Source organism: Equus caballus, chromosome 4 (assembly GCF_041296265.1).
Source record: "Equus caballus isolate H_3958 breed thoroughbred chromosome 4, TB-T2T, whole genome shotgun sequence".
In the NCBI taxonomy this organism is placed as follows: domain Eukaryota; kingdom Metazoa; phylum Chordata; class Mammalia; order Perissodactyla; family Equidae; genus Equus; species Equus caballus.
The window spans coordinates 89,130,902-89,152,345 of record NC_091687.1 but is presented as its reverse complement, the minus strand read 5'-3'; the positions used below and the strand labels follow the sequence as shown (position 1 = coordinate 89,152,345).

General features: G+C 38.7%; 1 protein-coding gene across 5 annotated transcripts in view; it reads left to right on the top strand.

The window, feature by feature from the left end:
• CEP41 (centrosomal protein 41) overlaps positions 1–21,444 on the top strand; it is a 44,842-nt gene that overhangs the window by 4,097 nt on the left and 19,301 nt on the right. For 2 of the 5 annotated variants that reach the window (XM_023639682.2, XM_023639683.2), the window contains exons 2-3: positions 9,305–9,368; positions 17,800–18,001. In XM_023639682.2, coding sequence (XP_023495450.2) covers positions 9,345–9,368; positions 17,800–18,001 — 226 coding nt within the window. In that variant the 5' untranslated portion in view covers positions 9,305–9,344. Of the gene's footprint in view, positions 1–9,304; positions 9,369–17,567; positions 17,674–17,799; positions 18,002–21,444 lie in introns of those variants that run through there. The other 3 variants (XM_005609372.4, XM_014739128.3, XM_070265070.1) reach the window with 2 other exon arrangements.

Below are 21,444 nucleotides of genomic sequence, written 5' to 3'. Positions count from 1 at the left end.
TTTAGCTGTCACTCCCCAATCTTCCCCTTGTCTCCCCTATCCCTCTAACTTCCAGTCTTGGCAACCACTAATCTGCTTCTGTCTCCATAGATTTGCCTGTTCTCTACATTTCGTATAAACGGAATCATGTGAAATGTGGTCTTTTGTGAATGGCTTCTTTCATTTAGCATAATGTTTTAAAGGTTCATCCATGTTATATCGTGCATCAGTATTTCATTCCTTTTTATTACTGAATAATATTCCTTTGCATAGATATAGCACATTTTATTTATGTGTTCTTTTATTGATGGACATTTGGGTTGTTTCCACTTTGGGGCTATTATGAATGATGCTACTATGGATATTCACGTACAAGTTTTTGGGTGGATGTATGTTTTCATTTCTTTAATGATAGTTTTAAAAGGTCTTTTTTGTCCCTACATAGTCTTTCCTCCATATTGCTGTTTTTCTTTTGTTTTCTTGATGATGTTTGTATTAGCTTGGGCTGCCAGAACAAAATACCACAGACTGGGTGGCTTAAACAACAGAGACTTATTTCTCGTAGCTTTGGAGGCTGGGAAGTCCAAGATCAGGGTGCTGGCTGATTTAGTTTCTGGTGAGCGCTCCTTCCTGGCTTGCAGATGGCTACTTTCTTGCTTTGTGCTCATATGACCTTTTCTTTCAGTGTGTGCTTGAAGAGACAGAATGAGCTCTTTGCTGTCTTTTTTTATCAAGACACTGATCCTATTGGATTTGTGCCCCACCTTTATGACTTCATTTAACCTTAATTACCTCTAAAGGCCTATCTCCAATAATAGTCACGTTGGGAGTTAGGGCTTCACTGTACAGATTTTGAGGTGGGACACAATTTAGTTCATAGCAATGTTCTCAAACTTCTTTTAATCCTAAATTGTTAATTTATGTTTTTGAGTAGGAGACCTGAAAACGTGATTGGGGAGCTGGCCCAGTGGTGTAGTAGTTAAGTCTGCACGCCCCACTTCAGCAGCCCAGGGTTCACTGGTTTGGATCCCGAGCGTGGACCTGTGCACCGTTTATCACACCATGCTGTGGCAGGCATCCCTCATATAAAGTAGAGGAAGATGGTTATGGATGTTTGCTCAGGGCCAGTCTTCCTCAAAAAAAAAAAAAGGTGATTGGGATCTCTGTATATGTGAGACAGGCTTGCTGATGGTGAGCTTAATTATAGGAAGGTCTCACTGCGCCATGATTTGGAGACTCCCTCTCCCAGAGCTGTGTCTTCAGCTCTTTCCTCTCAGGCTGGTCCTTTTCCCCAGAGAACTCCTCTACTCTCCTGAGAGTAAAAGGCTACTTGAATTTCTGGAGGAATTAAGGCCAGGGGCTAAATCTCAACATTAGTATGTGTCACTGAATACCCCTGTTTTCAGTAATGAGATCTCTGCCTTTCCCTGTGTCTGGAGACCCCCTAGTCCAGACACCCTTTCCAGGGAATAAATCTGTACATATCTGCCATGGTGGGGGAGGGGCAGTCACTCAGTGGCACAGAGGGGAGAAGATTGGAGATCCAACTGCTTCTCAGTCAGCCTTCAACTAATCTTCCTTATTTCAGCCTCTGCTTTTACTCCCCCCTTCTGGAGATGCCTGGGGCTGTCAATTCCTGAGCCTTTTAAGAATTGTTCTTGGCTTTCCTTTGACTTGCTGAGTCAATCAAGTCATTTTCACTTGTTGATAGGCTTTCTAGACTTCAGAAATCTATTGCTATCACTTCTCCCACTCTGTGTTTTTTGGACCTTATGTTCTCAAAATAATATCCTTTCAATGAGGTTTTATTGAAGTTTTAGAAGAAAGTAAAATTAGTCACATTTGTTCATTATGCTATCTTCACCCAATAGATCATGATCTGTAATTATTTTATTTCCTTGTTTATTTCTGGCATACTCACAGGAGTATAGGATAGGGACATTGTCTGCATTGTCCCACTGCCTGGCACACAATAGTTGTTCCTTAAATATTTGTTGAATGAGCAAATGAATATATGTCTGAGCTGGGAGAAGTCCAGCTAGAGTTCACTATTTGGAAATCAGAAGCATATAAATGGAATTAAACCTAAGTGTTTGGCCCATAGAGAACCTGTAGATTGAGAAGATGGAATCCTGGGGAAGACAGTGTTTAAGTGGCTGACAGAGGAATGATTCACATGTTGTTGGAGAATCAGGAGAGAGAGATATTACTGAAGACAAGGAAGTGGAAGTGAAGAAAGTGAGGCTATATGGCAGTGTCATATGGTACAGAAAGGTCATGTCAGTTAAAGACTGAAAAGTAGCCATTATATTTGGCAATTAGGGGATCTCTGATGTTGGCTAGCTGCTACAGGAAGCACAGTAGAATGGTGGGGAGTAAGGTACAGATATCCAGTGTTGTTCTTTTTCAAAGAGCTTAGCTAGAAAGTAAAAAGAGTGGGGGTGGCATTCCAATTATATGTTGGTTTGTAATAATCACCCCCCATATTTAGTGCCTTAAAACAACAATAGTCATTTTATTATTGTCTCTCATGGTTCTGGAGGTTGACTAGGCTCAGCTGGGCAGATCTCGCTTGAGATCTGTCACGTGGTTTTGCAGACAGACAGAAGCTGCGGCAAGTGTTATCTTGAAGCCTTCTTTGTTCACCTGTCTGGCCGTTGATAGTCTCTTGGCTTGGACCTCAGCTGGGGCTGTCAGCCATGCCACCTACAAATGGCCTTTTCCACATGGCTTGGCCTTCCTCGCAGCATGGTGGCTGGGTTCCAAGAAGAAGTGTCCGAAAAGAACCAGGTGGAAGCCATACTGCCTTTTATGATCTAGCCTCAGAAGTCATATGGTACCACTTCCATCACAGTCGCAGGCCCACCCAGATTCCAGGGGAGGGAATATAGGCCCCAGCCCTCAATGGGAGGAGTGTCAGCCTCACAGTAGTTAGTGGGATGGGAAATTCTGTTGTGGCCATCTTAAAAAATACAGTCGGCCACAGGTGGTAGCTGCTGGCAACTTAGGGGCTGCTTCCCTTGCAAACATGGGCCAAGTTTGGTGTTTGAGATCAGTAGCATTGGATCAAATTAAAACTCCCATTTAAAAAAAATGTTCTCCTTTAAAAGACGTATTTTAAATGTGAGATTGCCTTAAATGAGGCTGTTTTTAAAACTGACACCCGCTTGTTTCATTTTGTGGACTCTACGCAAAGGAGATAAGTAGATTCTGAACAAAATGTATAATGATATATTTTTAATCCTTTAAATGTAAATCTTATTACATATGTTGCCATTTTAATGTGACAACCTTGTGAGTTACGTTTTGAGAGAGGTGGAAAGTCAGAAAAGCTCACTCATTTTTGAATGATTTGTGATTCAGACAATCACACTTATTTTTTTTGGTGATTTCCCTTCAGAAAAATCCCATAGTTGACTTCTCATTCTTCTCCCTTCAGTTGACTTCTCATTCTTCTCCCTTCTTCTCTAATATCCATGTATTCACAAAGTCCAGTTTTTGCATATGTTAGTATTCTGCCAAAATACTGTTTTGATTGTGTGGCTCATGGGTCAGTGTTTTTTAGTACCTTGCATTGTTCTCAGGGACTAGGCCAGACCTTCAGTCTACACTCAGAGTTCTCTACTTTGAGCCTCCCTATCCATGTCCAACCTTACAGCACAAGATTCCATATACCCATGCTTCTTAACCCTTTTTGGGTTATAAACCCCTTTGAAAATTTGGTGATAACCAAGGACCCTTTCCCCAGAAAAATGCACATACACTCAAAATTTTGCATACGGTTCCATGGGATGCCTGACCTCCTGAAACCCATCAGTGGACCCCATATTCAGAACCCGTGCCTGAGGGAGGCTGTACAATAGGGTGTGAAAGAGTTTAAGCTCTAAAACCAGACAGCCCAGTTTAAATCCAGGTTCCAGCACTCTTACCAGCTGAGTAACCTCAGGAAGTCACTCTGCCTCTCTGTTCTTCTGTTTCCCAATAGTAGGATGAAGGTAATGTTAGTGTCTACCTCACAGGTGGTTGCGAGGATTAAATGAAATAATGGAGGTGAAATGCTTAGGTGAGTGCCTGAACACATAGTTAAGCACTCAGTAAATGTTAGCAGCGATTACCTTTATTGTTGTTGCACCTTCTCCAGCAAATAGAATGATTTGCTGTTCTTTAAACATGCTTTTTAAAGTGGCTTTGCTGCTCTAATTTCCTCTACTTGGAATACTGTTTCCATCCCTTTTCCCTATCTTTTTATCCACAGACGTTCAACCCTTAAAACACAGCTCCAGTGCCATTTCTTCCGTGAGGTCTCCCTTTATCCCCCGCAGCGTGTGAGCTCTCTCTTTGTTTCAGATTCCTAGAGCCCTCAATGTCTCTCCTGCTCACGAGGCACTAGCATGCAGGGTGCATGTTGCTCGGGTCTCAGAACCACCTTTATCCAGTCAGCAGTACTTACTGCTCTCACACTAGTGCAAGGCCATGTAGTCGGTACAGAGATCTACAAGGTAGAGCCCTTGTCCCAAGCGCAAGAAGTGGGGAGTGTAAATGGTACAAAGTGCTGTGATAATCCAGGCAGGGAGGAGATTTCCTTCTGACTGGGGCCTCCAGTCTTCCTTGAAGATGCTGGGTCTCAAAAGCTGAGTAGAAGTTAAGTAGCTAGGATGGGGTGGGTAGAGAGGGAGGGCATTGTCTTTTGACTCTCCCTAGAGGTGTATGCTCTTAAAGGGCCTTTGGGGTTTTGGGTTGCTCTCAAAGAGGCTGTAATAATACCCACGAACATGAGCTTTCTCAACTTCCTCCCTCCTCCTGATGAACTTCATCATGACCACCTATCTTATATGGTTATCTTAAATATGTATCCAAAGCTGAACCTTTCGCCTGGACTCTGAGCCTCATCCTCCCACTACCTCATTTCTGTGTCTTTCTGCTTCATTTTCAGCCTCTCTTATCTTGCCCATTAGCCTATAAACATCCCCAAATCTCTCCTTTCTTCCAAAACAAAATACAACGAAAACTATTCCTTAGCAACTCCCAAGACAGAAAAAAAGACCATCTGTCTACTATCCTCTTCTTTCCTTCCTCCCCTCTCACACACTCAACCTGCTGTTTTTGCTTCTGCTCCTGTCAACTTATAACCACATCCACCAAGGTCAACAGTGTCCTAGTTTGTTCAACCCAAATTCACTTTTCTGTTGTTCTCTTACTTGACCTGCCTTCTTGTTTGGTTGTTCATATCTGATCTCTTGTTCTCTGGCTTGACAGCATCAATCACTGTGGATCCCTCCCTTCTTCCTGAACCTCTTCTTTGATTTTCATGACCCACTTTCTTCTGGCCTCTTTGGAATCTCATCCATGGCACTTTTCACCACTGAACCTTAAATGTTGGGGTTTTTCTTCTCAGTTTACACACTCTCCAACAGTGATTTTGTCCATTCTCATGGCTTCCCCTGCTGCCTATATGCTCACAACCCCTAAATCTTTTTTTTTCTAGCCCAGATCTTTCTGCTCATCTCCACACCCAAATAGCCAGCTCATCACTTCCATTTTTGGATAACCCACAGATACTTCACACTCAACCTGCCCCAAACAGAACACATCATGTTTTTCAATATATGATTCCTCAAGTCCCCTTTTTGGTGAATTGTATCACTGTCCTCCCCATTATACCAGTCAATGTTAAATCATACTGATTTTCATCTTAAAGATTTCTTGAAATTGTCTCTTCCTCCTCATCTCTACTGCCACTTCCTTAGGACCACAGATTCTCTTAGTACAACTGCCTTGTAACTGGTCTTTGTGCCTCCATTATTGACTACGATCTTATTCTGCAGAGTGCTGCCAGAGATCTTTCTAAAACGGAAATATAATCTCATAACTTCTCCTTAAATTTCCTTCCATGACTCCTCATTGTCTACACTAGTGTTTCTCAACTTCAGCACTATTGGCTTTTTGGGCCAGCTAATTCTTTATTGTGGGGGGGCATTCCTGTGATTGTAGGATGTTTAGCAGCATCCCTGGCCTCTACTCACCAGATGTTAGCACCCCCCACCACCCACTTATGACAACTAAAATGTCTCCAGACATTGATAATTGTCCCTGGGGGGTATTGGGGGGAGCAAAATTCTCCCTGTTTGCAAACCAATGATCTACTGGATAAAATCCAAGTTTCTTAGCATGGATACAAGGCCCTTTATGCTCTGCCCCTGCCTGCCTCTCCGGCTTTATTTGACCCTGTATTGCCCACATCTACCAGTCACCAGGAACCCTGTGGCTCCCACCCACTACTCCTTTAGCTTGACTGACTTTCTTGGCCCTCAGATTTCAGCTTAGAAGTCACCCCTCAGGAAACGGTTCTTGATGCTTAGTCTGGATTAGGTGCCAATCTTACACGTTCCTGTTGCACCTCCTGCTTCCCTCTCCTTGTTCATGTAGTGTGGCATCTGTTCGTTCACTTGTCTTTCTTTCCCAGCATCAGTGAGAGCTGGATGGCAAGGACTGTGTGTGTTTTTTACCTCTGTCCTCAGCACAGTGGCTCACTCCTAGTAGGCACCCAGTAAGTGTTGACTAAATGAATGGTTGGTACTTAATAAGGCTTTGTTGAATGAATGAATAGTCTTCCTTGAAACAGCATCTTTTCTCAGCTCTTTCACTTTCCACCATTCCATCCTGTTTATGTAATTGAAAAAAAAAGCCACTTGGTCAGTAGGTCAAGAAACAATCAGCCCCAAAGCAAGACTTTTCAGGAAAAAAAGTATGGCACTTCCAGAAAATCTATGATCTTCTGCTTAGAGGGGAGCACAAATAGTTTTACATTGTGGTTGGTACTAGAAAGTCAGGAACAAGAAGTTGGATCCAAGTGGGAAAATGGAAAAGAAACTACATTTTTCTACTGTGGCATATGGATTTCTCATTAGTCTATGTAAGGGAAAACCGGGGGCGGGAAGGGCTCAGCCACTGCAGCTGTCCACACTCTCTCCCCCCATCATTCTGCTGCCACTCCACCTGGTCCCCAGAGACACCCTCACTTCTTAGCTATGTTGGCTTAGGTATGGACAAATCCCCTTGGTTCAGCAGAAACTAGCCTGGAATTTTTCAAAAGAAGCTTTGCTAGGAAACTAGCTGGAAAAACAAAACAAAAGTAAAAACAGGAAATAGAATATAGAAATTAGAAAAATACAGAGTGCAAAAAAAGAAGAAAAAGAAAATCGCTTAGCCTAAGATAACTGAATTCTAGTATTAGCTTTTCTTGACCCAATTTATCAGGCTCATGTTTTCCTTGTTTTTTGGTTTACTTTTTTGTTTTGTTTTGCCATGATAGTGTCTTCCTCTGAGGAACTGGTCCTAAAGTCCCCCTTTTCAGTCTCTGAATATTTTCATTCTCTCACTTAAGAACCTTCTCCATCTTCGTCTTGGAAGGAGTTGGAATTGGCATTAGGGTCACGTTCCCGTATAGACAGCAAGTTACTGATCCGATGGAGGAAAGAGCTTTCCATTCTTTCTCTCAGCACAAACTAGCTCAGGCCTTCCACACACACACCTGAGGACCAATGCTCAGTGTCCATGACGGAGGTTTTACTTGCCTGGGGTGAAATAAAAACGCAGACAATATCATGAGGTTTTTAATAACACTAAAGGACTGACCTTTTTATTCTGGTGTTTTTTTTCCTTTGTTAATCTTCAGGTGTTAAAATAGCAGATGGTAGTTATTATGAGGTTTTGCTTCATTTTTTTTCAATGTCCTTATTTGGCAAAATTAAAAGTTGATAACTCTCTGTAGGTGCCCCCAGTTTTTAAAAATTCTTCCTGGTCTCTGAACTCCAAAACTCTGACCAACAGACACTCTGTAAGACTTTGAAGTGTGCCCTCTATTATTTTTATGCGTTGTGGATCATTTGAAAGGGTATTTTTACATGTAAATAATTTATTTTTCAATCCTCCTGGCAGGATGTGCTGTAGTTAACTGTTCTCAAGGGCAAGTGATACAGGTTTTGAAATTTGATGTTCTCTTCTAAGGAATCAAGTGATTGCTATAATGCGATCCTCATTTGAGATATTCGTTTATTGATTGAATGTCAGTAAATGTACCTACCATGTACTAGGTCCTGAGTGAATACAAATTTGAGTAAGTTACCGTCCCTGCCTTCAAGGAAATCCTACACTAGGGAGGAAGGTCGAGGTGTAAACAGGGGTGCAGGGTGTTGATGCTCTGGGAGCCAGGGAGAAGAAAGTGCCTAACTCCACCTTGGACGGCTTTAGAGAGGATGTAAAATTTTGCCCGAGGACAAGTTGAGGAAAGGCATTCTAGGCAGACATTTGCTAAGACTGGAGACCTGAATGTGGGCAGCACATTTGGGGATCATTCGGGCAACTTCAACTTGGGAACATGTGGGAGAGTGGCAGAGGATGAAGCTGGAAAGGTATTACCCAGTTTTAATTTCATATTCCACAGCTACCTGTTACTGAACATAAGATTTTCATACTTGTCAGCCAGAAAAAAGCCTGAGCAAGAAAGCTATATTTTGTAATGTCTTTATTCATTAGCCTTCTCTCACTTAATGGCCTTCGAGTACGCCACTGAAATTTGATGTGGGTAAATGTCTTGTGCTCGGATTTAGAGTTCACTCCCGGAGTTCAGACAAGGGAGACCTGACATAGGCAAAAAAAGCTGACCACAAGCTTACCCTGAGCCCAGATGTGCTGCAGCTGCCCCGGGAGCAGATGCCATCGTAAGGACATCTGTGGACCGTAGACTCCAAGCCAACAATGAGAGGCCTGCCGAACTGGGTCCTGGCCTGGCAACACCTGGGCGCTGTGCTCAAGTCTGGATCCGCGTGCGACTTTTTAAGGGAGATGTAGATAAAATCTAGAGGATGTCCAGAGAAGATGGCCTAGAAACCATCATACAAAGAGTAAAATTAAAAAGAAGGACCAGAGAGCTGCCATTAGTTATCTTAGCCGATTTCTTGAAGCAGAGTTGGGTGGCTTATTCTGGGTTGCAACATGGACTGGATGAAAATTAGAGAGAGACCAATTTTGGCTCAACATCAGAAATAATTTTTAAAAGGTTCTTTCCTAATTACATAGTGCTATGAGATTATTTTGACAAAATATGGAAATGTTTTGACAGAAACAAGATAATTTTTCATCTGTGGACATGCTGTAGATAAGATTCCTACTTTAAAGGGATGATTGGACCTCTAGAGCTTCTTCTGTCTTTAAATTTGGTGAAATTTTAGCATTTGGTCTTTTTTTAAGTATCTGACTCTTTCCCAGCTTTGCTACCCTTATCCTTACATTGACCTAATTAATTGTGAGTTTTCTTATTTTTTAGTATCTGACCCGAAGGATACCACAAAACCCAAAGTATCAGCATGTCAAGTCAAGACTGGACACTGGTGAGTAAAGATTAGCAAATTAAAACTTGTTTTTTTTTAGTCCAATAGCTAATTATTGACAGGAAGCAGCCTGTCATGTCTGGTATAATTCACAGCTAAAAGTTTCTCACTGTCTTGCCTCATGTCTTTCTGGGCTCTGAACTTATTTTTGAAAGCTGTTTTTCAGATTATCAGTAAAAATTTACATTCATATAATTTAGCTTATTAGAAATTGAGAATTCGGTGAAAACATTGTTCAGTAAGTTGCAGGACTGAGACTAAATAGATATCAGAAAGTCAACCTCTATTTTGGAACAGTTTGTGTACACTCCTTTAAATTGGGAGTAATAGATCGTACTTGTGCACTATTGTTCATTTCGGTATTTGCAGAGTGCCAACGACATGCAAAGTTATGGACTATGGGACATATAAAGATGAGTGTGAATCATGATTTTTGCAGTCAAAGAGTTTAGATTCAAGTGGAGGCAGACAGAGTTGGATGAGTAACTATAACACAGGATTAAGTTGGTGCTGCAGTTCAGGTAAAATGACATTTAAGAGCGCATTACTGCTTGTTTCCATGCTGTTAACATTTCTCAGTGTCGTGATGAAGACCACTCCCTAGGCCCCTAGTGGATTTGCAGTCTTGTGGGATTTTGCTTGTTTATTTTGTTTAGTTTTTTTCAGCCTTTTAAAGTCTGCTGTGGAAAATCCATCTTATTAAGATGGCTTTGCTAGTGGATTGGAGTACCACGTGCCTTTTGTAAAACTAAATTTTCCACCAGTAACCTGAGGACAACTGAGAAAATAAACTGGAAGCCTGACTTTGTTTAAATCTCATTTGTCTTTCTCTTTCTCCAATCTCCTTCAAAATCATTATCTTCCATTATACGTGTTTCCTCATATGAAATAGACTTAAATGTTTTAAATGAACCACATTTACAGATACTATTTCTTGGGGCCTTTTTTTCAGACATTTCCGTACTATACAGATATTTATCCTTACAAATATCCTGTTCAATGGGAGGTAAAAAAATACTCTCTGCTTTTGAGAAGGAAGAAATTATGGCACAGAGATTATGTGATTTCCTTGAAGTTCAATAAAAGGAGATAGAACTAGGATTTGTATGCAGGATGAGGAAGTCAGTGTTGGAGTCCTATGTACTATCTCTTAGGCCATGCTGTCCCAGTATTTCCTCCATCTTATTTCACCTACCACAAATGCCTTCAATTCGTCCATCTCTGTCTCCCCCTTAATTGCTACTGTGACCCACCCTTAATGAAATAAGCTATTCTGTGAGGGAGGCACTTTGATTAAAAATGCCATATTCTCTCTGAGGAGTCCAGATAACATTTTAAAGACCACTGGAAAGGAGTGCGTTTCTTTTGGAACCTTCTAAAATTAAAATTTTTAGAGCTGAGGTTTTTTTCAGATATGTAGATTTGTCTATATCCTCATATTTTTTTCTCCTGGAAATTGAATTGGGATCTGTGAATGAAAACCCATTTCTTTCTCTTCAATTCCTAAATTCATACCGAAGTTTAACTCAACTCTACCTGAAATTAATTTCAATTTTTTTTAAATTGATGTACTTATATCTGCTTTTTATAATACATAGTAATTACCTTTTTTATCCTGAGATTTTTAAACTAGTGTCTTTGCTAACTAAACTTTTTATTTTGAGATAATTGTAGATTCACTTGGAATTATAAGAAATAATATAGGGGCTGGCCCCGTGGCTGAGTGGTTAAGTTCTCATGATCCACTGCGGCAGCCCAGGGTTTCACCAGTTCGAATCCTGGGCGCGGACATGGCACCGCTCATCAGGCCATGCTGAGGTGGCGTCCCACATGCCACAACTAGCAGGACCCACAACTAAGAATATACAACTATGTACCGGGAGGCTTTGGGGAGAAAAAGGAAAAAAAATTAAGTCTTTAAAAAAAAAAAGAAATAATACAGAGAGATTCCATGTACCGTTTACCCATTTTCCATGGTAACATCTTGGGAAACTGTACTGCAGTATCACAACCATGATATCGACTTTGATATATACCATCTAGATACAGAACATTTCCATCACCACAAGGATCCGTCATGTTGCCCTTTAAGGCCACATCTGCTTTCCACCTTCATTCCCTCCTTAACCTCTGGAAGCCACTAATCTGTTCTTCCTTTCTATAATTTTGTCTTTTCACAAATGCTATATAAATGGAATCATACAGTATGCAACTTTTGGGATTGGCTTTTTCGCTCAGCCTAATTCTCTGGAGATTCATCCAGGTTGTCACATGTAGTTCTTCCCTTTTTATTACTGAGTAGTATTCCATGGTATGGATGCACCACAGTGTGACCATTTACCTTTTGAAGGATATCTGGACTGTTTCTACTTTTTGACTTTTACAAATAAAGATGCTATAAATATTCTTTTAGAGATTTTTATGTGAATATAAGTCTTCATTTCTCTGGATTAGATGCCCAGAAGTGCAATTGCTGGGTCATTTGGTAGTTGCATTAGTAGTTTTTTAAGAATCTGCCAAACTGCTTTCCAGAATGGCTGGTCCATTGTACATTCCCACCAGCAATGTATGAATGATCCAGTTTCTCTACATCCTCACCAGCATGCGGTGGTATTGCTGTTTTTTGTTTTACCTATTCTGATAGATGTGTAGTGGCATATCATTGCCATTGTGATTTGCACTTCCCTAATGGCTTATGATGTTGAATATCTCTTCATCATGTGCTTATTTGCCATCTGTATATCTTCTTCAGTGAAATGTCTGTTCATGTCTTTGCCTATGTTCTAATTGGATTGTTTGCTTTTTATTTGTTGAGCTTTGAGTGTTCCTTCTATATCCTAGCTACTAGTCCTTTATTGGATATGTGGTTTGCAAATATTTTCTCCTGGTCTGTAGCCTGTCTTTTCATCCTCCTAATGGAGTCTTTCAAAGAGCAAAAGTTTTTAATTTTGGTGAAGTGCAGTTTATCAGTGTTTCCGTTCATGGATCATGCTTTTGTTGTCAAATCTGAGAACTCTTTGCCTAGCCTAGGTCCCCAAAATTTTCTATCGTGGTTTTTTCGAAAAGTTTTATAGTTTTAGGTTTTACATTTAAATCTATGATACATTTTGAGGTTATTCCTGTATAAGATGTGCCACTTAGATCAATATTAACTTCGTGCTAAATAAATGTAAACTAGTGAAAATATCAATGAAAATTTTTTTTTAATTTTTTAAAGATTTTATTTTTCCGTTTTCTTCCCAAAGCCCCCTAGTACATAGTTGTACGTTTTCAGTTGTGGGTCCTTCTAGTTGTGGCATGTGGAATGCCACCTGGCTTGATGAGCAGTGCCATGTCACTGCCCAGAATCCGAACCGGCGAAACCCTGGGCCGCCCAAAGCGGAGCACACAAACTTAACCACTCGGCCACGGGGCCAGCTCCTCAATAAAATACTTTTAATGCCGAAAAAAAAAAGGATTAACTTTTTGCTTATGGATATCCAATTGCCCCTGCACCGTTTCTTAAAAAGGTTCCCTTTCTTCTATTGAATTGCATATTCACCTTGTCAAAAACATTGGGCATATTTATGTGGACCTATTTCTGGATTCTTTGTTGTGTTCCATTGATCTATGTGCCTTTCCCTCTGCCAATGCCACACAGTCTTGATTACTGTAGCTATATAGTAAATTGGATACTTAAAATTGGTTAGACTGATCACTCCCACTTTATTTTTCTTTACAAAATTATTTTAGCTATTCTAATTCCTTTGCCTTTCCATGTACATTTTAGAATAATCTTACTTATATTTACAAAAAATTATTGCCACAATTTTGATAGGAATTGCATTAAACCTGCCTATCAATTTGGGGAGAATTGAAATCTTACTATGTTGAGTCTTCCAATCTATTAACATCTTTCTGTTTATTTTTTTATTTCTTTAGTTTCTTTCATCAGCATTGTATAATTTTCAGCATATAAGTCCTGTACATGTTTTGTTAGATTTGCACCTAAGTATTTCTTTTTTTTGAGCAATTGTAAATAGTATTATATTTTTAGTTTTGGTGTCCATGTCTTCATTGCTAGTATATAGAAATATAGCTTATTTTTGTATGTTTATCTTGTATCCTGAGACCTTGCTAAACTCACTTGTAACATACAGAAGGAGGGTTTTTTTTGTAGATTTCTTGGGCTTTTCTACGTAGACAATCATGTCATCTACAAAAAGGAACAACTTTATTTCTCTCTTTCGAGTCTGTATGCCTTTTATTTCCTTTTATTGCCTTATCGCACTGGCTGCAACTTCTCAAACTGTGTCAAATAAAAGTGGTGAAAGCGAACATCCTTGTCTTTTTCCCACCTTAGGGGGAAAGCGTTCAGTCTTTCATCATTAAGTACGTTGGCTATATCAGGTAGAGGAAGTTTTCTCCTATTCCTATTTTTCAGGGAGTTTTTTTTTATCATGAATGACTGTTGAATTTTATCAAATGCTTTTACTGCATCAATTGATATAATCATATGATTTTTTCTTTAGCTTGATAATATAGTAAATTTCTTTGATTGATTTCCAAATACTGTACTGGTTTTCCATCCATGGAGTAAATATTTATTATTTTGCTAAAGACTTGTATCTATACTCATGAGAGACATTGGTTTGTAGTTTTTGTTTTTGTTTTTGGATTGCCTTTGTCTGGTTTTAGTATCAGGGTAATACTGGCCTCATAAAATGAGTTGGGAAGTGTTTCCTCTTGTTCCATTTTCTGGAAGAGGTTGTGTATTAGTGGTGTTAATTCTTTCTTAAACATTTGGTAGAATTCTTCAGTAAAACCATCTGAGCCTAGAGATTTCTTTTTTGAGAATTTTTAAATTTTGAATTCAATTTTTTAATAGTTATAGGGATATTCAAATTATTTGTTTCATATTGGGAGAGTTGTGGTAGTTTGTGTTTTTCGAGGAATTAGTTCATTTTATCCAAGTTTTCAAATTTACGTGTGTAGAGTCGTTTGTTGTGGTCCCTTATTATCCTTCTGATGTCTGTAGTGTCTAAAGTGATAGCCCCTGTTTCATTCCTGATACTGGTAATTTGTGTCTTTTCTCTTTTTTTTTCTTCACTACAGAGTTGTCCATTTTATTGATCCTTTCAATGAACCAGCTCTTGATTTCATCAATTTTCTCTATTTTTTCTGTTTTAAATTTCATTGGGTTTTGCTTTTCTCTATATTATTGTCTTCCTTCTGCTTGCTTTGGGTTTATTTTGCTGTTCTGTTTCTAGATTCTTGAAGTGGGATCTTAGATTATTGATTTAGGACTTTTGCTCTTTTTAAATGCATGTAGTTAGTGCTATAAATTTCTCTCAGCACTGCTTTAGCTGTGTCCCACAAATTTTGATATTTTGTATTTTCATTTTCATTCAGTTCAGTGTAGCTTTTAATTTCCCTTGACACTTCCTCTTTGACCCATGGATTATTTAGAAGTGTGTTGTTTAGTTTGCAAGTGTTTGGAGATTTTCCTATTATTTTTCTGTTATTGATTTCCAGTTTGATTCCAGTGTGACTGGAGAACGCACTCTAATTCCATTTTAAAAAATGTATTGATGTTCATTTTATTGCTCAGGATAAATTCTTGGTGTATGTTCCATGGGCACTTGAGAAGAATGTATATACCTATACTTTTGCTTACTGTATTCTTTCTTCTTTCCTGATGTTCCAAGGCTTCTTTTTTTTTCTTTTTTCTTTTCCTTTCTAATTAGGAAACTTAATTTAGCCATTCTTTAGGATAAGTCTGCTGGTGACAAATTCTCTTAGTTTTTCTTCATCTGGGGATGTCTTGATTTCCCTTCATTCCTGAAGAGGGTTTTCTCTGGGTATGAGATTCCAGGTTGGCAGTTCTTTTCTTTCAGCACTTGAAAAATAGTGTGCCACTTTCTTCTGACCACCATGATTGTTTTGATGAGAAATCTGCTGTTATTTGAACTGTTTTTCCCATATAGGTAAAATGTCATTTTTCTCTTACTGATTTCAAGATTTTTTTTTTTTTTTTTTAGTTTTTAGAAGTTTAATTATGACATGTTCTGCTGTGGATTTCTTTGGGTCTGTCCTGTTTGGAGTTCACTCAGCTTCTATATAAATCTGTATGTCACTTGCCAAATTTGGGAAGTTTTCAGCTATTATATCTTTGAGTACCTTTTCAGCCTCACCGTCTTCCTCCTCTTTCTGGTACTTCAAGAGCATCTCATCACAGCCCAGCAAGGATGGAAATTGAGGCTCCCCACTTGGCCTTTGCTGGCAGGTGAAGGTGGGCCATAGCTTTTCTGTGGAGTTTGGCTGGAATAAGGCAGTTACTTTATGATAGTTTTCTGTCTTGCTAGACTGCCGCTTTCCTGGTCCTTTGACTGACAGCAGGCTTTTGTTGGGGATTTCTTTTTCTGTCCATTGGTATTTCTGGGTTGCTGGCTTCTTCAGCTCCAAGAGTAGGGTATATGAGGCAAAGAACAAACAAACAAAAACTCAGGTAACTCAACCATCATGTCATTCCTCAGGTTCTGAGGTCCCTAGCCAGTCGGCCTTTCTCTCTACACCTATCAAAGTCTTCTTATATTTGTTTTATGTATAATGTCCAGCTTTTTTTTTATTCAATCTTTTTTCTAATTGATGTATTTTCTTAAATTGAGATATAATTTACATACCATAAAATTCACCCTTTAAAAGTATACAATTCAGAGGTTTTTCATACATTCACAAGGTTGTGAAACCATCATTGCTATCTAATGCAGAACATTTTTGTCACCCCATAAAGAAACACCATACCTAATAGCAATCACTTCCCATTCCTTCCTTTTACCAGTTCCTGGTAACCACTAATCTACTTTCTGTATCTGTGATTTTCCCTATTCCACACATTTCATATAAATGGATACACACAATATGTGGCCTTTTGTGTCTGGCTTCTTTTGCTAAGCATAATGTTTTCAAGATCCATCATTATTGTAGCATGTTTCAGCACTTTGTTCCTTTTTATTGCCAAATAATATTCTATTGTGTAGATATTCCACATTTTGTTTATCATCTTATCAGTTGATAGACATTTGTGTTGTTTACACTTTTTGGCCATAATACTGCTATAAAACATTAGTGTACAAGTTTTTGTGTGAACATATGTTTTCAGTTCTCTTGCTTACATATCTAGGAGTTTGAATTGTTGGTCATGTGTTAACTCTGTGTTTAATTTTTTGAGGAACTGCCAAACTGTTTTCCAAAGCAGCCACACCATTTTACATTCCCACCATCAATGTCAGAGGGCTCTATTTTCTCCACATCCTTGGTGATGCTTATTATTGTCCATCAGTTTGATTATTGTCATCTTTTTGGGTGTGAAGTAATATCTCATTGTGGTTTTGATTTACATTTTCCTAATGTAATTGGACTAATTGATGTTGAACACCTTTTTTGTGCTTATTGGCATTTGTATATCTCCTATGGAGAAATGACTATTCAAATCATTGGCCTGTTTTTTAATTTGGGTTATTTTCTCTTTATTGTTGAGTAATAAGAGTTCTTTTATATGTTCTACATACTAGACCCTTATCAGAAATATGATTTGCAAATATTTTCTTGCATTTTGTGGGTTGTCCAGGTTTTCGTTGTACTTAGCTGGTGGAGTAGAGAAAAGTACATCTACCGCATCTTCCTGGAAGCAGAAGTCTCCCAAACTAGTTTTATTATAGCCTTGGAAGGGCCCAAGTGTGCTGCATTGCTTAAAACTCAAAGTATTTTAAAGTCAGTATGAGAGAGAAGTTCGATTTTTTTGTTGTTTCAAATTTAGATATTATTTTAAAGTCAATTTAAGGTAAAGATTTTATTTTAATTTTTTTCTATGCATTTTTGTGACTTACCTCCCTGTGTATTCAGTACAGTGGCCTGTGGGTTATATGCCAAGATACGACCCCTTCAGTCCTCTGGGTAGCCAACAGGGCCTGAGGTGGCCCAAACCCCAGCGTTTTGTCCAAATATCGTCACTCATATGTGTGCCCTGAGGTGAAAAGACTGAGGAGTGTTGGTTAAGAAAACGCAAGAGTGACCTTATAGGCCAAGAGTAAGAAGCTCCCATCTATGGTGTGTTTTTAAGCTCTGCAGTCAGAGCAGTGGAAATAGGCACAGGAACAAGTGAGCATTTCTCATTTCTAGGCTAAACAGATGGGTCTTTAATCTTTTTTTACCAAACAGTGAGCAATTCAGTTATTCACAAGGAATCAAGATTTTCATGGTATCTCCTGTCGTCACCCAAATCACCTTCTACTGAGTTCTTCAAAGACTGATATCTCCTTCCTGGGTAAAAATTATTTTTTATTTCTATACATCTGACTCTGCTTCTCTTATAAACTCAGATACCGATGTATAGCCATAGCTAGAAATATCAGAATTATTTTGAATTTCAAATATTTCTTTTGTTCCATAGGTGCCTGAGTGTATCTTACCAGCTCCCCAGCATTGCAGCCTGTGCCATGAATGGATTATGCTTCTGATGAAATCCCTGACGGCGTTTTGTTCAGTCTCCACCGCAGGGTTCTTGCGTATTCTCAAGCACCCTCTCTGGGTTTCTGTTCTGCAGCACTGCAGGCTGGTTAAGGGACACATTCCAAACACAGGGCTCTCCCTTTGTTAGTCTCTTATACTCTTTTATTGCCTGCATTATCCTCTCATTTCCGTCTATATGCAATCTAATTTGAAATTTCTTTAGCTTTCTAAAATCTGTAGATTTTCTCCACTCAGTCTTTTCTAGCCTTATTTTTATATTTTTAAAATTCACCTTATTTTTGTTATCTCCACCAAACTAGTCATTTCCTTTTTTCTTCTTTAGTCTTTCCTTTTCCTGTATATTTGCTAATAGCCTTGATCTTAAGCACTCAAACTCATTACAGACTAGGTACTCTTCATTTATTTGGTATTTAATTCTGTTTCTTCTGTCAAAGGAAAAAATGTACGTAAAAGCCTTTTACAACCCAGAAAGCACTACACTTGTATAACTTATTGAGTTTAACAAAGGACCACTGAGCCTCTTTTCTTGCTTTCTGCTCCTTCTGAGCCAAAAGAACTTCTCTGTAGAGGAGGGAAATATTGAAGAAAAATAAAGCAATGGAATTGTCTCTTAGCAACTGAGTTTGTGACTTATAAATCTTACCCACTTCAGATTACTGCTGCTCAAAATCACTTGCTTTTCTTACTGGCTCAGTACAAATAATGTTATTAAATTATAGGAAAACAAAGGAAAAAATCTAATGAATGAGTCACTCAGTTCATTGATTGTGCTCTATCTTTGTGAGCACTATTGATGTGGTTGAGTTGTTTCTCCTCTTGATTCTAATTGTAAAACATTTATTATATATCTTTTGTTGCAACTTAAATTATAAACTAAGTAGAAGCCAAATATCACCTTTACATTTCTAGGTTACCTAAGTTCTGAAACAATAAAAGTCATATAGATAGGACATAACATAGACTCTTAATCAAGTTGTTCACAGCTTAAAGAAAATCAAACATACAAAAACTCAAACCAAATTGGGGTGTGGTTATTTGCATTATAAAATAATTCATTAGGAGGATTCCTCAGATAGTAGATCTTCATAGTATATTTCATTTAGGAAATATTTTTGTATGCCTCCTACGCTAGACAATGTAAGAGGTAAAGATATTCTGTGCGTGCGTGTGTGTGTGAGAGTGTAAATAGTCTTGGGCTTTCAGTATAATAAGGTAGATAAGGCTTGTACACAAGGAAGACAGTGCAATGATAAATGCCTTGTGAGTGGCAAGCCAAGTGCTGTTCAGAAGTTCAGAGGAGGGAAAGGTCATTTCTTGCTGGATGAGCTATTATGATTATGTGGACAAGGTGACATGTTGGAGAACTGAAAACTAACTGAGAGTTTGTCAAATTCAGTAATTAGAGCAAGATTGAAGAGCAAGGTAAGGTGCTGGTGCCTTCAGCGCCAGACCAAGTTTAAACTTCAGTCAGGTAGCAGTGGAGAGCCAGTGACTTTTTTTGTTTTTTAAATAAAGTCTTATCTAGGAAAATTTGTCTGGAAAATTTCAAAAATTTAAAAAAACGGTTCTCTGATAGTCTCCTTACTTTTATATAAAACAAAGATGTGTTTATAAATAAGTCAGTTATAGAATTGATTTGTTTCTAGTATTTTTAAAAGGTAGTCGAAAAACTATCTTCAGATGAAATTAGATCCAGCAAGATAAGCTGCTCAGACGAGATATAAGCAGTATATGAAGTGGGGTAAAATACTACTTTCATACTTCCTAGAATAATTGTTAGAGATTTTTGTGTTGGTTAGTCAGCCATCCTACTGTCCCATTTCTCCCATTGAAACAATGTAGAAATCCTCCATTTTCTTTTTTTCCTCTACTTGGGTAGAATAAATAAATGTAATGAAAAGAGCTTCTTATCAGAAGCCCTCTTAGATTTGTCCTTAATTTTGCCAGATATTTGTATATCTGTATTTGCCAGAAGTATTTATATTTGCCAGATATATGTATACCTCTGCAAAAGACTTTGTTTCCCGGCCTTCTCCTTTAGTAGGAAAAACAAACAGTGAGAGTGAGAGCCCACTCGCAGGGTTGTTGTGTGGCTCTGCTGGTGCCAAGATGCACTGCTGCCTAAATGCTCTGGAAATGTTGATAATTGATTGAGAACAGGATTTTAGACACTTTGTTAGTGGAAACCACTATGGATTGGAAATGTAATGCTTTAATAATAAAGATGATATAATAAGGCTGGCTATTGTTTTCCATGCGTAATATGCCTCAGGGAATTTAGAGCACGAAATGGTTCCCACCTGTTACTATCAGGGAAGTAACATTTACCTCACAGTGAAATCGTGTGTTTAAAACAGCGCAACTAGAGAAGCAGTGTGTTTTTGTGAGCTGTATTAGAAATCAGGTTGGGAATGTCTAATCCGTACTAATCTTGGTTTAGTTACTAACTCGCTATGTCACTGGACAAGTCAGTAATGCTTTTCGTACCTTGATTTTCTGACAAGACTGCCTGAAGCGGCCCTAGCTAAAAGAAACGAACTGCCATGTCCACACGTGCAACTGTAGGGGACTCAGGAACATGTAACCAAAAGCTGTTACGTAAGATAGTTTGAGAATAAGATTGTAGGATGCTGAACAGCACGCTGTTTGCCCCGTCTTCTTCCCCCATTGTATGCGCTAGCAGGTTCTCGCCTGAGTTCAGAGTTGCAGGGGAGAGGGATGTGTCTTGGAAGAATTCGTGGTTGCCTCTCTGGAGATCTGGTTGCATCTGAAGTCAATTCCAGCCTGAAGAACCTAGAAAAAATCATATTTGGTTCTAATCCTGGTCTTTGGTGCTATTTGGGCCTCTTCTGAGAGGTTCCCAGTGTCTGTCTTGAGAAGGCTCAGGCCTTCTGAGTGGCCTTGACTGGTGCCATCATGTCTCTCTGAGCTTTTGGAAGGATCCAGTCTGACTCTAGGACTATACTGAATCCCGCTTCCTGGTCCTGATCTGGAGGGTGTGTGTCTTCAGAGAGAAAATTTTTAAAAACTCAGTGGAATTTTTTTCCACTATGAATTCATGATAAAGATTTAATAACAACAAATGATATAAGTTGTTTTTTGAAAATGTATTTTGGATTTCAGAGCAAGAATTTTCTTTCTCTGTTTCTGACCTAAACATGAAGAAAAGTTCAGAATAGTCCTTGAAAACATCAGTTCATGCTATTATGTAATTGGAAGCATTTCTTTTATCTGAAGTTGAGACTGAATCTGACTATTTCCTCTCAAAACTTAAAAGTTAGGAGCACAATTAGAGAAATGAGAAATTATTTTATATGTTTTTCTTTTTGCTTTATGTTTTAGGTGCCACATAGAGCTTGCTGTGTTGAATTGAATCAAATCAAAGCATACCCAATAAAAAATAATAGTCCCTGGCTTGAGAACTAGACTTTAGTTCATTCGGAAACTAGAATGATTCTGGCCCACTTTTAATGTATGAAAACTCTCCAAACCACCTTGGCTAGAACCTAGTATTGTAGAACCAGGCTATAAAACATGAGAGCTGGGGACTCTCCACAGTGGTGGG